Genomic DNA, 16,878 nt, shown 5'->3' with positions numbered 1-16,878 from the left:
ATGCACTTTGTTGGGAGGGGCGTTTTTAAGTAAGGTATAGTGACACTTGGCCAGCGGGCTGTGGCTGGGGAGGCACAGGGCTGCACGCTGTTTGGGTTTTCACCTGCAACAGCTGCGACTTCGTCAAGCGGCTGCGGAGGCACAGCCGCAGCCTGGGCTTTCTCACGGAGGCGGCCCAAGTCCCGTAGCCAGCACCCCGCGGCCCGGCCCGGCCCGGCCCTTCTGTGAGCGCCCCCTGAAGGCTGAGCGGCCGCCCCAGGCCCGGCGGGCAGGAGGGTGGGGACCGCCCCACGCGCTCCAATCAGAGAGCGGGAATGGGAGGGGGTGAGTGGCACGAGACCAAGGCGCCAAACAGCCCTTCCTCCCTCGGCCGCGGAAGGACGCTTCCACCTCCCGCTCTCCTCGCAGCCAATCATAAATGCGCCCCATCTACTCGTCCCGCCCCCGACGGTAAAGAGCCAATGGGAGGCGCCACTACTTCGGCCGATCAGCCAATCAGCGACCGAGCTTTAAAAAAAAAACCCACTATCCAGTCGCCGCCCGCCCGCAGGCCCCGGAGGCGAGGGTCGTTTGGGCCGCCGGTCTTTGCTATGGTGCCGGGAGCGGCGGGTCTCCCCGGTCCTCTCCATCCCCTCCGCCTCGTGGGGTCAGGTGGGCAACCCGCACCATGACCCGGCCGCTCGGCGTGGGTGTGCCGTCCCTAGGTCCGCCCGTCACGGGGTTCCAGCGCCATTTTACGCCGGCGGCCGCGACCAGAGAGACGGGCCAAGACTTCAGGTACGGGCGGGGGGCGGCTGAGGGGCGGGCGGGCGCGTGGGAGGTGGCTGCAGCCGCCGCGACGCACCGAGCCCGCCCCGCGGGGCGCCTCTCGGTTCCCGGCGTGCACCGCGCCTCCGGCAGGGGGCGCCCCCGGCGTGCGGCTCCCGGCGTGCAGCGCGCCGGGCCCGCGCGCAGGTGGAGGGGCGGTCGCGGGTTCGGGGCCGTTCCGCGGCTGTTGGGCGGTGGGAGCCTGGCGGCGCCGCTCCCCGCTCCGGCCTTGCGGCCCCGGCCGGGCTTGGCAGGTGGGGGTGTGAGGCTGTCAGGGAGCACGGCGACGTGCCAGCCGCGAGGAGCGACCGCTGTCTTCATCCTACTCCCGTCGCTGGAGGTCCCGCCCTGAGCCGCTGGGCCGTGTCTGTGTGGTGCTGACAGTTGGCGTGAGGTGAAAGGCACCTGACACACGGAAACTGGAGATGTTTGGCCAAGTACTGACCAGCATCTAAAACACATTATTCAAAATAGATAACTCTACCCAAATGTGCTCCCATCTCGTGTATTTGTGGACAGAGCCACCTGCAGAGCTTGGGAGGCTTCGGGAGTTCGGCTCTAAAGAGAGAAATCCAGTTGTCATGGATTGAGCTCTTGAGCCTGTCCCAGCTGTGACCGGTGCTGGAGGACGCGGTCTCCAAGGAAGGCAGTGGTGGCCAGGGACAGCAGCACCTTGCTTTGTTCATTGCTGTTCATCCTCTCATTTGACAGCTTTGACATTTGAAGGAAAGAGGGAAGGTAAAAGTTCAGTTTCGATTCCATGTTGCTTCTTGCCCAAGAAAGTGAAACTATTTTGTTTCGGTTTTGCTGCGGTCATCTAAAAGAACATTCTGAGGTTTTATGTGTGACTTTTTTGTTTTGTTATTTCTGCAGTGCTTTTCAAGATGCTCCATTGCATCAAAGATGCAGTTGTATTTGGTAGTTTATTCCTGTGTTGTGTGGCTTTGCCTCCTCTGATCTAGTGTTAGTGCTCGCAGCACAGATTTTTTGAAAGTACAGTTTTTATCCAATCAGAGATAAGCACTGATATGACTGTAAGTACTAATTACTTTTAAAGACTATTCCAGGGCTTATATTTTTAAATAAGTGAAAGAATTTCCTCCCTCATTCGTGCAGGTTATGCCCTTAATTTTGAAAGACCTGAAAGGTCTGTTAAGTGCATGTCCTGGCTGCGTAGCTTTGTCAAATGAGATCATGTGTTCATGGATTTTGCCTTTTCTTATCTGCGTTTTTAGTGGTCTCCCTGGTGTCTCATGATGATATTTTGCCAAAAAATGACGGAATTATTTTTAGCAGGGATAAATAATGTTTCACTGAATTTATGTATTTTGATGAAAAGTGTTAACCAGAGCTGTGTAGTTGTTGGCAAGGGTACATTAAACAACAGTGACTTTTGTGTCAGGTAAAAGAGTGAAAACCAGTAACTATCATTCTTTCATCAGTTCTTCATTCTTTTAGGGCTGATTATTTGACCTCTTCTTAAAACAATAGTGGAAATTGTCCTGTGAATAATCTTTGAATAGTTATGATGCTCTTCACCTAAAAAGCCACGTGCTCTTTTTGTACTTCCATATATATGAAAAGCAGGTTAGAAAGCCAAGTACTTGCTCATGTTCCTCCTCATACTGTATCACATGCTTTGAAGCTTCTAGTACACTTCCGTGTCTGAGATACAATACAGCACTTGAGAAATTATTATTCTATTTTAGTGGGACAGTTTGTATCCCTTGCACTTCCAAAAACCAGTAGAATGCAAAGTAGAAAATGTCAGTGCATAAGCCCTTTAAAACAAATAGTCTAAGACAAATCACTTTCTACTCCAGTTGAATTTTTATCCCATTAAAAAAAAAAAAAACCACAAAAACAAGCTTTTTCTTTTTAGTGCTAGTGCCTCTAGTCTCTCAGTTATGTTATACAAGGCTTTTTATAATTATGTTACAAGGCCGTTGCACTTAGAATAAAAGACAACAAAAAGATACAACAATGAAATAGTGGATGTGGGAAGGAGATATGCAATTATTTTAACTCAGTGGCTGCGGCAAGAAGGAATAAGGTAGTGGAAGGTTTTGGGTTTGGTTTGCCTTCAAGATTTAAGTGTAGAGAGAAACCTGAGAGGTAAGTGAAGATGGGATTTGGGCTGCCACAGTGGTTGGTATTGCAGATGGAGCTTTAACCCGGAAGGAAGAAGTACAGCCAGTTAGGAAAACAGAAGGGTTTTGGAAAGATGTGCAGTGCAGGAAGCTGTGGGCACCAAATGGTTTCGAGAGTGGTCACAGGTAAACACTGAGGAATGCAAGGTGGAGAGAGCCCTGCTGTGAGAAGGTGAGGTCAGGGTGTCAGAATGGGAGGTTGTGTAGGGCAGAAAGACAAATCTATCAGCAGTAGTAATAACAGCGAATAAACCTGCAGTTTAGCCTTTTGATTCTTCTCTTGAACTGAAATTTGGGGATCTTGTTGGGAAGTATGGGTGTATTTTGGTCTACGTCAAATTAATGTGAAACAGGTCAGAGGTAAGTAGTGCGTGACAAATAGTTTTTCTGCCAAAATGATGGTTTTATGCACTCACATATTCTGAGTACAGGTGGGTTTTTATTGAATTACAATGTTCTCAAATGTCACCACTTGCCAGTAGACTGATTAAAGAAGTATCAATGCATTATAAACAGCTTTTTGTGTTTCTGTAGGTGCTAAAAATGCAGAGCCATGTTAGAAAATTTGAAAGTAATAAGCTTACGGAAAAATTCCAAATTAAATTCAAGTTTAGTTTGAACAAGTGAGTGGTGGATTCTTCTGGCCTGAACTTCAAAAACGGTTATTGAGTCTGTGAAAGCACAGTCATGTGTGTATGCTTGAATATGTTAGCTCAGAATCTGGAATAAGTAAGTTTTGCCTTTGTAAACACTGTTACACAGACAGTAATGATACAGCTTTGTTTTGTAAGACACAGAAAGATTACAAAAGTGGAAGAAGGTTTAAACAAATCTGTATTATGCTTGTTTTCTCACACCAATATCTGGTTGGAACTTGAAGACAAACTTTCAAAACAGCCTTAAGTATAGCCTTGAAGTTGTGAGTAAACTTCCTTGCTACATGGAAGAAGTTGAAGGCAGCAGGTTTCTAGTTCTTGATGTATTTTAATGACCAAATGTACATCATTTAGACAATCTGCCCATTTTTAGAAGTGACATTCTTGATACTGAAAAGTTGCCAAAAAAACTGTTTAACACTGTTTTTAAAGTGTTAAAAAGCAGGCACTTTTATTACAGCACGCTGGGTGCTTGGAGGATTGCTCCTCTAATCAAACATGTGCGTGATTCGCACTTCTTGGTTATTTATTACATATGCCTATTGCATCATTTGTTTCTACCGCTTAGTTAATCGCATTAAACAGAAATTATTTCCATAACTCCGCCCTTTGCCAGCAGTCCATCTTTGGTATTCAAGAGTCTTCGTCAGGGGTCTCTAGTGGTCCCTGGTGTCTTCACAGCCTGGTGCCCTCCCCGGTGTCAGCTTCTTGACCTAATTTCTTGAGCATGCATATTGTCATTTTGTGCTGCTACTCTGCAAAAGTCATGTAGCTCTTTCTTGGTTTAGTGGAACATTCTACTTTCCCAGTTTGCAAGGCAAGGACATCCCGCTTTGCCTTATGTCCAGTCTCTATAGAGCTACTGTTTTTCCCTTAGGTTTCTGTTACATTATGCCTAGTCTTGCTATATTAGGCTGTCTTGCTAACAGATATTACTGCACCACCTAACATGGGGAATTGTAAGGCAGGCTAGAATGCACGCTACAATAATGTGTGCCATGATTGCAGATAAACCTTTTAGTCAATTTAAATTTGGTAGCCATGAAGTTATTGTCTTCTAAATTTCCTCAAATCCCCAGGTGGTGTCATCTAGGTGCAAAATTTGTTTGCTGCCATATTTGGTGCATGGCAGTAGAAACTCTTCCACTCTGGTCTACGTATGCACAACAGCTAGTATTAATGACTGTGCATACTCCTTGTAAAGCTAAAAGTAGATCTAGAGCCATCCTGTTTTGCATAACTACTTGTGGTAAGCTGGTAACTTCTATGGCTAAGAGAGCATCTATAGTTCGATTCCCTATGCTTTCTGTGGTGGCTGAGATATTGACTAATGTTTTTTCTGATTCACTTACTCTCTCAAGGTAAAAACCCGCTTACAAAACTGAAATCGCTCAGCTGTGGCTTTTATGCCTCATTTGGCACATGTCACATAGCTTCTTAACCATGAGCCCGATGGGTTTTGATTTTTGCCAGTTAGTGTGATGTTTGCTACTAAAGCTCCTACGGTACAAGAACCTTTCCATCCATAAGGCAGCACCTTCCAGGCAGTTTAGCCATAGAGCCGATACCACCCTCTTGTCATTCTCTCATGGAGAAATGGCTTGGGATGCAAGAACACCACTTCTTCTTTCAAGAGGAAATACCTTTGATTTAAAGCTATTAGTAATCTTGATGTGTATGCGTAAAAATAAGATGGTTGTAGACTGCAGTTTCTGTTGGAAGCCAAAGGGGCCTGTAATATGCGCTGGGAGAGATGCTGCTGACACGTGTATGTTGTTAACGGGCAGTGCTGGTACAGGTTCCTGCTGAGAAGTCTGATAATAGGAGTTTGCATTCCAGCCTGGCACCAAATGGGGGTGGGGGAAGAGAGAAATCAAACAAACAAACGAACAAACCCAAACAAAACAACCTACCCACACACAGTGGTGTGGGCAGCAAGAAAGTTATGGGGTTAGTTGAACTTTACGACTTACAGATAGAGCTGTTTGGCTGGACTTGGTTGCAACTAATAATGCATTGGAGAGGGTTTGGTTGTTGATGGTATTGATAAGGTCAGCAGCTTCCCACTATAACCCTTAAAAAAAAAGATTATGGTAGGACTTACCAGCTCAAAGTGCTGGCAGTGGAGATGGGAAGGTTGTTAACACCATCACATAAGGTACTGGTGAGGTCTCATGTGGAGCACTGGGTACAGGTGAGGTCAGTCCCAGTTAAAAAAAGCTTAGTTTAAGCTGGAAGGGTGGTTAAGACTTACTAGGATGATAAAGGAAACAGTTTGAGTGAAGAAACTGACAGGTTGGCTTCATTAGCCAAGCAGAAGGAAGGCTAGAAAGTGATGAGGATGATGGTACTTTCTTTAATCTATGAGAAAGAGCTATCAGACATAAGGGCTGCTTGCATTAAAAAAAAGTAGAAATAAATTACAGCATTTTAATTTTATCAATATTCACTGTATGGCCATTTAGGTATTATTCTTTTAAAATGACAAAGTTATGTTTTCTCTTCAGAAACAAGACCATTACAGAGTTCTTCAAACCAGTTTTAAACCAAGGTAAATATATGTTTTTTAAATGGAAGTTATTTATATGTGTTTTAATTATAGAAATGTGCAGAGTTACAGTCCAATCTCATTCCAGATTTGATCAGCTATATAATGCTTACTAAACATGTCAAAATGTGTACATTTAAACATTTTCTAATACTGTAACTGAAAACATGGATTTCTCATTAAAATTATTTTCTTTAAATAGTGATGTAATTATTATTTCAAGTTATTGTCTCATGCTTAGGCTAGATTATTTATAAGAACTGAAGCTGTGCAACAGATTGTGCAATTCTTTGATATGAAATAAATCGCATAGCACTAGGAAAATGAAATGATTAAGTAAATTAATTTTGGATTGCATGTGAGAGATAAAATATCAAGTAATACAGTCCAATAAGACTTGGTTTTTTTTTCCAACATTGTGATTGTAAACAATTTGTCTTTTCTCTCTGACACTGGCCATAAAGACAGAACTGTGTTGTGCTCACCAGACAGAGGAAATGTAAAAGATGCAGGAATTGGACTGTCGGCTTTATGCACTGAACATTTTGAAAAGAAAATATCTTCTCCAAAGAAGGACAGAAGAAAAAAGATGCCAGACCAAACACCAAACACAAGTCCTGTGATGGATGCTTTTCAGAGAGGACTTAAGGGGAAAAAGGACAGTGTAAACATTTTAGAGAATGGCAGAGCATACAAGGCACCACGTTCATCATACCCTGCCCATGAAGCTGTGATCGAAAAAATCCTTATTAATGCAGGGTCTCACAGCCGTATCTTGGCCAAAAAGGATAAAACTGCCAAGTTGGAGCAGGGAAGAAATGAGAAGTGTCTGGGTGTAACAAGAGCACCGTTGTCTTGTGGAAATAGTTGGGAACAGAAAACTGACTACATGGATCTAGAAGACAGTAGTTCAGACTCTGACAATTGGGTTTTGTCATCAGAAGAAGGTGATACTCGAAAAGCTTGGGCTAGAACTAATGGCGCTGTGAACATGTCTCTGTGCCAGAAACCAGGGCTTCCCATGAAACGGCCCTGCGCTCCAGCTGTCTCTGAACTGAGGCTGCCATTGGAAGCTCTCCGCAGAGAAAGGAAGCGGAAGAAACATGGAATTCAACAATCACAGCCACATTCTGTAAGGGCGTTCTCAGGAACAAGTGTATCACATCAGGTGTGTGTAAAGGGGTTGTTGAAGGTGGAAATCAGTGACCCATTGTGCACGTGTTTGTGTGGGGTTTTTTGTTTTGTTTTTTTCAGTGTAGGATGAGAGGCTTAGTGCTGCCTTTTTCAGATGTAACAGAAGTTTGTTCTTTTGCTACTCCTTTGTAAACCTTAGGTCATGCTTGGGTAAGCTGATTCTTAACTATTTTACTACAAATGATAAGTTCTCGTTTAAAAGCAGAGAAAATATTCTGAGTTAGATGCAAGCATGAAAATGCAATGAAAATTATAACTTTAAATTTTATTTTGTAGATAAAACGTTTTTATTTTCTTAAGTGTCTTAAAACTTTGTGGTTTTTTAACAGTGTAGTGTAGGGAACAGCTTGGCAAGTTTCTGCTAAATAGAAGTTGCAGTTAATAGCAACTCAAATTTATGAACTTAAACCATAGTACTTAGATAGATGTGGGAGTGGTCCTATTATATAGTGTTTTATTACAGGTTGAGTTATATTAATTTTTTTATCAACCAAGAAAATCCTTTAAAAGGTTGGTGGTTACTTGCAAGGAAGATCATTATATGTGCCTCCATAATGTGCTATAAAAGGAACAGAAAAGATTGTTTAGCTCATGTTTCCTTTTCTCCTTAGCACCCCTCCCTCTGTATTTGCTTGTCTATGCTTTCTGTTATTTTGTTATTTAAGTTTCTCATGACTTGTTTGAGGAAAACCAGCTGGGCTATCTTGCCATATAGCCCAAGGACACAAGTAGCTAATGGCCTGAAAAGTGGAGAGATTTAGAACTGGAGGCCAAACTGAGGAGAAGATCTAAAATTCAGGTTATGGAGAGTCCTTTTGTTGAGATCTTTACAGCTGTGTTTTATGTTTTGAAATGAAATACATTACCATATTTCTGGGGTGTGTGGAAATAAGTCTATGCTGGATTCAACACTTGACTTAAGACATCAACATCCTGGTTTTAGAAAGTATGCAATTCACTTTATCCCTTCTGTCTTTATTTTTAGGGAAATGGATATCCTTTGAGAAAAATGTCACATTCCGGTTCAAGGGAGACTGCCTCAGGTAGAAGCAGTGCTGATAATATGATATTATTTAAATGATCAGGTTCATCACTTAGTGTCTCTTTCTAATTTTTCTTGAAGTGGTCATTAATGAATTTTGCCTTTCAGCTTAGTCCAGAAAAACCATTATAGTTGAACTGAACACTGAAGTTTAGCTGGTATTCTTGTTGCTTTTTGTTCCTTTTAACCACATGATTTTGTTCTACAGTAAGTAGAACTAAAATAAAAAACTCACATGAATAGAAGCTTGAGCTAGGTCAGTAGGATGAGTTTTAAAATAAATAAATAGGAGGGGGGAGAGGAAACTCAAACCCAGGAGAGTATTCCCATGTTGTGGGTCCATGGCTGTGTAAACCGATCAGATTCTGCTGCTGTGCTTCAGTTTTCACTTCTTCTAGCACCGGGACTTGGCCAGTGCTTGACTGATCGGGCTGAAAATTGAGTTGGGAAGTTCTCAGCCACATCAGCTCCATGAAGTACGTTGCCGTGAAGTGTCCAGTTTCAGGCAGGCAGGCAGCTTCAGGCAGGAAGCAGAAAATGATGGTGGGCTCTGATGCTATAAAACCATAGCCTGAAAACATCTTTCTTTGTATTCTGAATGCATTTTATTGAGCACCATTAAAATTATTGCAGTATGTCCAAAATACTTTTCATAATATTCATTATTGATCACCATATATTTAATTACAGAAACTTTCTTCCAGTCCCATACCTCCACTGGCCTATTGTCTGCTTCCAAAGGCCAATTGATTCTAGTGTACAGAAAGACTGTTCCACAGTGGTGATTGAGGTGTTTTAAAATAAAAGGATTTAATTTAATTTCTGAGTTACAATACTAACATAACAGTACAGCATTGGCTAAGTCTTAACTGCCATCCACTGTGTTCAGAAAGAAGGGAAGTACTGTAGTTTCTCATAAAAATTTCAGTCATAGTTGACTTAAAACCAGAAGTTAGTTTTTTAAAGGGTAAGCTGTTATAGTAACAGTGGTTTACTTTTTTCTTAAACACTTCACAGATGACCCAGCTCAACCAAAGCCAAAGCAGGTTTCAAAACACGAGGCATCTTCTCCAAATGCACTGAGAATGTCATCTGGGATGACTGCTGGTATGCGGAGGAGCCAGTCTGTTTCTTCTTGCTGCCTTTCATCTGAGGTGTCTTCTGGGCGATCCAAACAAATAGACTTTCCTGGGAAAAGAGAACACACTGCCATGAGTTTGGATGCAGACAGTTCAAATCAATCTGAAGTATCAAGTTTGAGTGACCCTGCTTTTAGTAGGTTATCTCCAAATTGTAAAAACAGGAGGTCTGAATTTGTAAAAAATGTCTTTTTAAAGTCTACTTGTGATGGTGTTCTGCAGCTAATGGAAGGTGCTGCCCTACCTGGACACGATTCCACTCTTCCAGAGGAATACCTCAACTCAAGCAACGAAAATGAGAAAAATAATTGTTCCTTTCTAGGTTTGTTATCTTCATATTCTGCACACAGTCCTGATAAAAATAACCACATTTCTGTTGTGGATACCAAAGAGAATCAATTGCAGGTGGCTAACTCATGCATTTTCTTGGAAAAGTCCATTACTTTTTCTCAGGAAAAAACTACTGTGTTGCCTTCTCTCCATCACTTAACACAAACAAAAGGTGTGGAATCTCATCTCCAGAATGGTGGCTTATCTCAGGTGTTGGATGCTAAGAAGGAGCAAGATGGGAAAACACCAGAAAGATGTGCACACGATAAAGCTTACAGTATTCAATCCAGCAACAGGTTTTCAAAAACAAAAGACAGGACTTCAGAGAATGCTTCTGATTCTTGTTCAGTGGAAGGTTCTGGGAAACTTGCTCTCTCAGAAGAGGCTCGTAAAAGTGTTCAGTGTTCATTGTTTTTTAAAGAAGGACGTTTGGACAGGGGCCATATATCTTCACAACTCTCAGGAGAGTTAAAAGTTGAAAACACCTGCACAGACAAGTCCAAAATGAATGGAGCATCAAAACCCAGTTTTGACAGTGAAGATGAGAATTTGGAATGTGCTCTAGATGATGATGACGATGACGACCAAGAAGTATTCATGCCACTGCAAGATATTCTCTCCTCAAGTCCCAAGCCACAGGCGGGAGCCCTGGAAGAGTCTTTTCTTGACAGTTTTTCTCAGGACACTGTGACTCCATTACTGAAGCTTCATGTAAGTGGCTAAAAAACAAAACAGGCATTGCATCAGCTTTGTTATGTTGTATTTTCTTATAATTTTTTTTTTTTTGTTCATAATGCATGAAAACTCAAGTTATTTGCCTGCAAAACTGCTTACACAGCTTAAGGGTCCTATGCTATACAGTGCAATGTAGTTGGAGGAAGGGTGCGCTCGTTACTGTGCTTGCCCTTGGAATGGCTGAAAAATGATTTGTGCAGCCGGATTGCATTAGCTGTATGCTTTTCGGTGTTTTTTAGGAGTTCTGTTTTTGCTTTTTCCCCTCTAAAGAAAAAGGCAGGAGGTTACATTTAGAAGATGTGTGGGATCTAATGTTTTCATTTACCTGATCAGGTAAGATTTTTATGAGTTGAAGTTAAATAGAGGAAATTGATCTAGACATTGAGAGATCTGTGTGCTAGACTTATCATATGTCCTTGTCACAGTCTGTGATTGTCAGAAATCTGTGTACAAGTTCTTGATCTTTAAGTGTGATGTATTAATTCCATGTAAATTAGAAGTATTTTAGAAAAAGCTGAGTTACTTCCTCTGCTCACAAGGGATGGATGAAGAAGTGTTTGAATCCTAGTTTACAGGATATTATGACGATTAATAGGTCTGTGTTTTTAGAAGCTAGCCTATTTGTTCAATAACAGCTTGTTAAATAAGTTTTATTTGAAAATAAAGGTTTAATTAGGAAAGTCCTGCAATTGGACTTAGTGTGGCGTTCCTGACAAAGTTGATACAGATTGGAAATGGCTACATTTAAATAGAAAGATTTTGTACTGGATCTGGCTGGGATGGAGTTAGTCTTCATAACGACTGTATGGTGCTGCATATTTTGAACAAAAATGTTGTTGACAAGGGACCAGTCTCCTGGCAGTTGGGGAACGCTACTTGCACAACGTCAGCTTTCTGTTCTCCCCACTCTGTTCCCAGAGCGAGTGGGCTGGAGTGGAGAAGAAGCTGAGAGGGAAAACAGCGTGGGCAGCTGACCCCAGGTGACCAAAGGGATATACATACATACATATATATATTCCTTGTCACACAGTGTCATGCTCAGCTATCAAAACCAAGCAGGGGGAGTCAGTCTGTGATGTAGCCATTACTCAGAAGTCTAGCTGGGCATCCTGCTTATCGGAGGTGCTAAGTGATTGCCTTTGCATCACCTTGTCTTTTCCCTCTCACCCCCCACTTCCTTCACTTATTAAACTGTCTTGAGTTTTCTTGCTTTTGCTCTTTTTACTCACTACACTGAACTACTGGGTGGGGAGATGAACAGGCTGTGTTGTGCTAAGCTGCTGACTGGGGTCAACCCACTACTATTTTCTGCAGCAGAAACCAGCAGAATACCTGTATATTCTCATCCTCCTCTCCTCAAGTTTTTAAGTCTCTGAAATAGTTTATTTGTTGACTGAGGTTTCTCTCTCCACAGGCAGATGTGGAACAGCCATAATTATTTTATCTGTCCTTACAATGCATTATGCAAGCACATTGCAGATCAGACGTACGTGGTTACATACGTCTATGTAATTAGCAGTTAATACTGATAAACAGATGCAGCCTCAATCAAATGTTTGTGGAACACGTATGTGACCACGATGTTTGGCCTATCCAGTTTCTGCATAATTAATGGCCAAGTAAGACAAAACGGTTAAGAACTGTCCCAAAATTTCTATGGCTTTTTTCATACATTAACAAACTTCTTTTGTCTTGTGAGAAGGGACAAAAGTGCACATTGGAGTGAAGTCTTGATTCCTCAGTTCAAAAGTAATTTTAGGCATATTAACCAGATATAAAATAAGGTAAGAGGCGTTCAGCTTTCCCACAAGATTTCCCACACAAAGACATGCTGCTTCATGCTGCTTGTTACTTGAAAGATATGTCTGAATAATAAAAATTAATGCTGAATTAACTCACTTTTTAATTGGGTGGACATTACATTCTTAAACTAACTCTGTTACCTTTGGGTAAGAGGCAGTCCCTAATGAGAGGGTACGCTCTTATTGAATTGTGTTCTCCTAAAATAAAGGAGCTCATAGGAAGAAGCTTTGTCACTTGTAAGAGGCTTGTAATTTAAGGTGATGTCAGAAAGACACTGCCTGTCCAGAGAAATGAATCATGGCCATCAAAGATTTCAAATCTGTGTTGTCTGCTACTAGCTGAATAAACACTGGCTACTGAAAAACAAGCTGATTTCACTAGCAGTTTAGACTTTCTTTGAGTGTGCTTTTGGTTTTTTAATTCTATTTATTACCTTCTTAACTTGGATTTGTATTAGCATCTTCGTTGGAAGCTTTGTGTTGTCTGATGGTTTTAGAAGTGATTTAGCAAACCATGGTGCTTTGACCTCTAGGGACTCCAGAAGTTCTATTCTATGACTCTATTAAGTTAACACAGAGATACTGAATCATTTTGGGGGGTTCTTGTCTCACACAAAAATGGGGATGCCCAGCGTCTCAGTGGATGATAATAATAAAGCTGTGAGGTAAAAGGCCAATGCTCCGTGTGAAGGTTAGCTGGAGGTCAGCCCCAGGGAGAGAAGCAGTGACTTGCTTTGCTGTTCAGATCCATTGTGAAGCACAGTTATTTCTAAATTAACCACTGCGGGAGATGTGACTGTTATATAAAATTGTCAAGGGACCTGAACTGTTAATTGTCCTGTTTTTCAGGGTCTCCTTTGAGGTTTTATATTCAGGTAAAATATCATTGAAATTGGAAGAGGTTTCTATTATGGTTGTTTGTTGTCTAACTGAATTAATTGATAGCTAGTGGTTTTTTTTTTTTTTAATTTCTTATTGTTTCATTTACAGCTTTCTAAGACTCCTGTTGTTAACCAGGTGTCATATGTGAACAGCTTAGAACATCTTTTGAAGGAGAAAGAAGAATCAAAAAGGTTTGTTTCTTACAGCTACTTTGAAAAATTTGGCATGGAGTTGTAGAAGCTTAGGTTTACCTCGTCTCCCTGCAACTGATGCAGTTTGGGTAGCAGCAAGCTAAGCTTTGCCTGCTGATGCCACCAACATACACCTGACAGGACCTACGAGTGTGGCTTAACTGTAAAAGCTGAATGACAGGCTCCTTCCAAGCAATAATGAGTGATTTATGATACATCTGTCTACCTCTCAAGAGCTGGGCTAAATTTACTGTAGGTCACTGAGCCAGCTAGCAGCTGCTGGTCAGGCATGAAATAGAAGTATTTATGTAGATGGACTGTTCTAGTTTCTTCAAAGGCGTTTGTAGCTCAGTTTTGGTTTCCAGAGTTGTATCTGAGTAGTTACGCAGTTCAGTGAACAGAACTAATGAGTGTTCTTACAAGAGGTCTTTGGGGTAGAAAGTGTAATGTGGGATATGTACTAATAGCAAGTGGTGGTGATGAGTATATATGTATACTCAGTATATAACTGTTTTTATTAAAGGATCTGATCCTAGTAACTATGGGCTGACTGACTATGGACTAGTGAATGCTCCTGTAACTATTTAACAATAAAATACTGTAAAATACTAGTCTAACATTTAAAAAAAAATTAAAAATGCATCCAGAAGATTGAAAGTTTTGTTCAATTACAACAAATTCTGTCAGAAGTTGATTGAGAGTATTTGTCTCTGACATACTAGTGATCAAATGTACTGTTGGGAATTCTTTAGGCCTTGAGAAACATCTACTTTGTATCTTGGAATAGCAAGATGCTTGGATTTTGCTTGGATGTCTTGCATACTTTTGCCGTGCGTAATTGGCTACTGCCTCCTGTGTTCACATTTGGAGTTTATATTCTGTTGTCTTCTGTTGTAAGTACTAAGTGGTGATCATAGATTCTGCTGCTGCTGTTATTTCAGGGTAGATGAACTAGAAAAGCTGTTGCAGGAAGACATAGAAGGAAGGGAAACTGATTCTGCAGCTGGAGATGATGAGGAGAATGCCAGTGGAGATGAAGACCTCTCAGAAGAACACAGGTCCTTCCAACTCCGAAACCAATTAAATCTAGTTCTTCACTTTTCTAGCCTTTTTTCTGATCTCTCTCCATCAGTTTTTGTTTATGTTTATTGTGAACCATTTTTATTGTCTTTTGGGGTTGGGTGGATTTTTCTGGACATTACTGTATTTTAATGATTGATCTTTCACATGAGGCTGATGTGTTCATCATCTGAAAATAACTGTCTCAACCAGCAAATAGACTCTGTTTAAATTCATAAAAGCAATTTTCAATTTTACAGGGCATTTATAAAGAGATTTTCAGTAGTAACTCGTGCCATACCTGACTACCACCCTGGAGAAGATATATTTGATTTATCAACCTCTGGGAAAGTCTTCAATCAACATAACCTTGACTTGAGGAATTTTCATTTCATCCCTCAAAATCCTATAGAAAAGCTCCTTCTTGGGTGAGAATATCCTCTTCACTCTCTTGTGTGTATTTGTACTTCAGTGTTAGCGGTTTATCAGATAAAATATGCATGCAAATGAGTTTAGTCTTACTAAGTAGGCAAGACTGACTCTTCCTGGAATTTTCCTTTCTAGGTTAGCTTTGTGGAACAGTTAATTGTTACTTGAAGCATCCTTCTTTCCTCTTCTGGAATTCTTGGGGGAAAAAATATACAAACCGTCTTAAATGAGACATAAGGAAAAAAAAAAAGTTTTCTGTCCTTTTCCGTATTTCAACTGTGTTGGGCTGTTGTTGATAACCTGGCCAGTTTGTGGAAGATAAATGCAGAAGAGAAATGTTATCATGAAAAAAAAACTATCCTAAGACAGAAAGACCTTTGTGGTGAACTGATTTGTGACCTACTAATATTGCATTGTGTCTGCTGAAAGGCTTTTACGTGTTTTTGTCCTGGATGGACCTGGGACTTAGGGTTCCATTTAATGGGGATTGCAGAAAGTCATGATTCCTGGCATCTGTTAGATTCAGTTACTGAGCTTGCAGTGTGTCTGTGTGTATATACTCAACTGTTCTGTAACTCATAGGGATTTCTATTCTATATTTATGAGTCTGTCAGGCTACAAATAGCTGGACAAATTCTTGCCTAATACCACAAGTGCAAATCCTGAAAAATTCTGGTTATTTCAGTTGGCATTTTATTCCAAACTTGCATTAGTGAAACTGAGATAATTCATTTTATCTTAAAGGATTTTTGTGTCCATGTCTATGTGCTATTGCAGGTGTGAAGAAGAGGAGGGTGGCTTCTCCCTTTCTCTTGAGGAAGTGATGTGTTTGACATAATCCTTTGGCTTCAGGCTTTTTTATTAATGTTTTGAAGACGACAAGGATATAAGCTTCAAAAGTATCTTGTAAATCAGTGACTTGGGGAGTGAGGATTAAACAAATCATCCCTTGCAGAAGGCAGTTATGATTTAATTGCTTATGCATTCAGTGCAGTTGACACAGCCAGCACATACTGGCTGTCCAGTTGGCACATGGATATCTTCTTAGCCACTTGTTTAGTCAGACAGGTAGAGCGTACATGGAGAACTTAGGACACAGATCTCTCAACAGAGCTCCCTGGTTTAGTTGATACTGAGCAGAGAAGAGACTCAAGAAGGGTATGTGGGAAACTGGATATCACTAATTCAGCTGCTTCTGACATACCTGACTTTCTAAAGAAGACTGAAGCTATAATAATTCCATAATAAAAAAGACATCTTTTCTGTTCTTCCAACAGCTTCTTTTTGCACCTCACAAGTTTGCACAGCGAGATTAGACTCTTTAATTATAACTGCTTTAGTTTGCCTCCAGACTCTTTATTTAAAAGATTATTTTAAGAATTTCCAACAAAGTCTATTTTTTACTTCTAGAAGTGTTGGTACAGGTCATTGAACAGTAAACAATCTTCTTCGCTGGTCTCGTTGAGCATGGCAGCCTGTCTGCATAGACACACATAATGATTCATAGTACAGTAGTGTAAATCAATGCTTGTTTGAAGCTATTCTCTAAGCATACAAATGTTTCCAAGTTATACGGTATGACATTATGATGAAAAATAGAGTAGTTCTAGATAACAAATAAGGTTTAATTACTGTAGTATTTCATATAGATAAAAGCATACGACAGAAATCTGTTTTAGATGTTCTGATCTTTGCTGTTGATGATCTGACGAGCAGGGAAGTTCTTGTGCTTTTGTGAAAGTGCTGATTCAACCACTAACTGATTTTTCTCCTCTTTCCCCATCCCCATCTTTGTCTTGCAGTTCTGGTGCAGCACAGCAGCTTTCTTTAGCTATTAATGGCTTTCTAAGTTCTGCTTACAGCTGTATCTTGTGTCCCATACCAATTCTAAAGTGGCTTTTCCAGGTGAGACTG

At 41.0% G+C, this 16,878-nt stretch overlaps 1 protein-coding gene across 2 annotated transcripts in view; it reads left to right on the top strand.

Moving 5' to 3' along the window:
- The first annotated feature begins 519 nt into the window (after positions 1-519).
- The window catches only part of SLF2 (SMC5-SMC6 complex localization factor 2), a 30,432-nt gene continuing 14,073 nt past the window's right edge, over positions 520-16,878 (top strand). Inside the window, exons 1-9 of one of the 2 annotated variants that reach the window (XM_082054499.1) lie at positions 520-777; positions 6,121-6,164; positions 6,626-7,329; positions 8,341-8,398; positions 9,415-10,577; positions 13,394-13,476; positions 14,418-14,534; positions 14,796-14,963; positions 16,767-16,869. In XM_082054499.1, the coding sequence (XP_081910625.1) occupies positions 668-777; positions 6,121-6,164; positions 6,626-7,329; positions 8,341-8,398; positions 9,415-10,577; positions 13,394-13,476; positions 14,418-14,534; positions 14,796-14,963; positions 16,767-16,869 (2,550 nt within the window). In that variant the 5' untranslated portion in view covers positions 520-667. Of the gene's footprint in view, positions 778-6,120; positions 6,165-6,610; positions 7,330-8,340; positions 8,399-9,414; positions 10,578-13,393; positions 13,477-14,417; positions 14,535-14,795; positions 14,964-16,766; positions 16,870-16,878 lie in introns of both variants that reach the window. The other variant, XM_082054498.1, reaches the window with a different exon arrangement.

This window comes from Streptopelia decaocto (genome assembly GCF_964273445.1).
Source record: "Streptopelia decaocto genome assembly, chromosome: 5".
Classification (NCBI taxonomy): domain Eukaryota; kingdom Metazoa; phylum Chordata; class Aves; order Columbiformes; family Columbidae; genus Streptopelia; species Streptopelia decaocto.
This window is presented reverse-complemented; position numbering and strand designations above follow the sequence as displayed.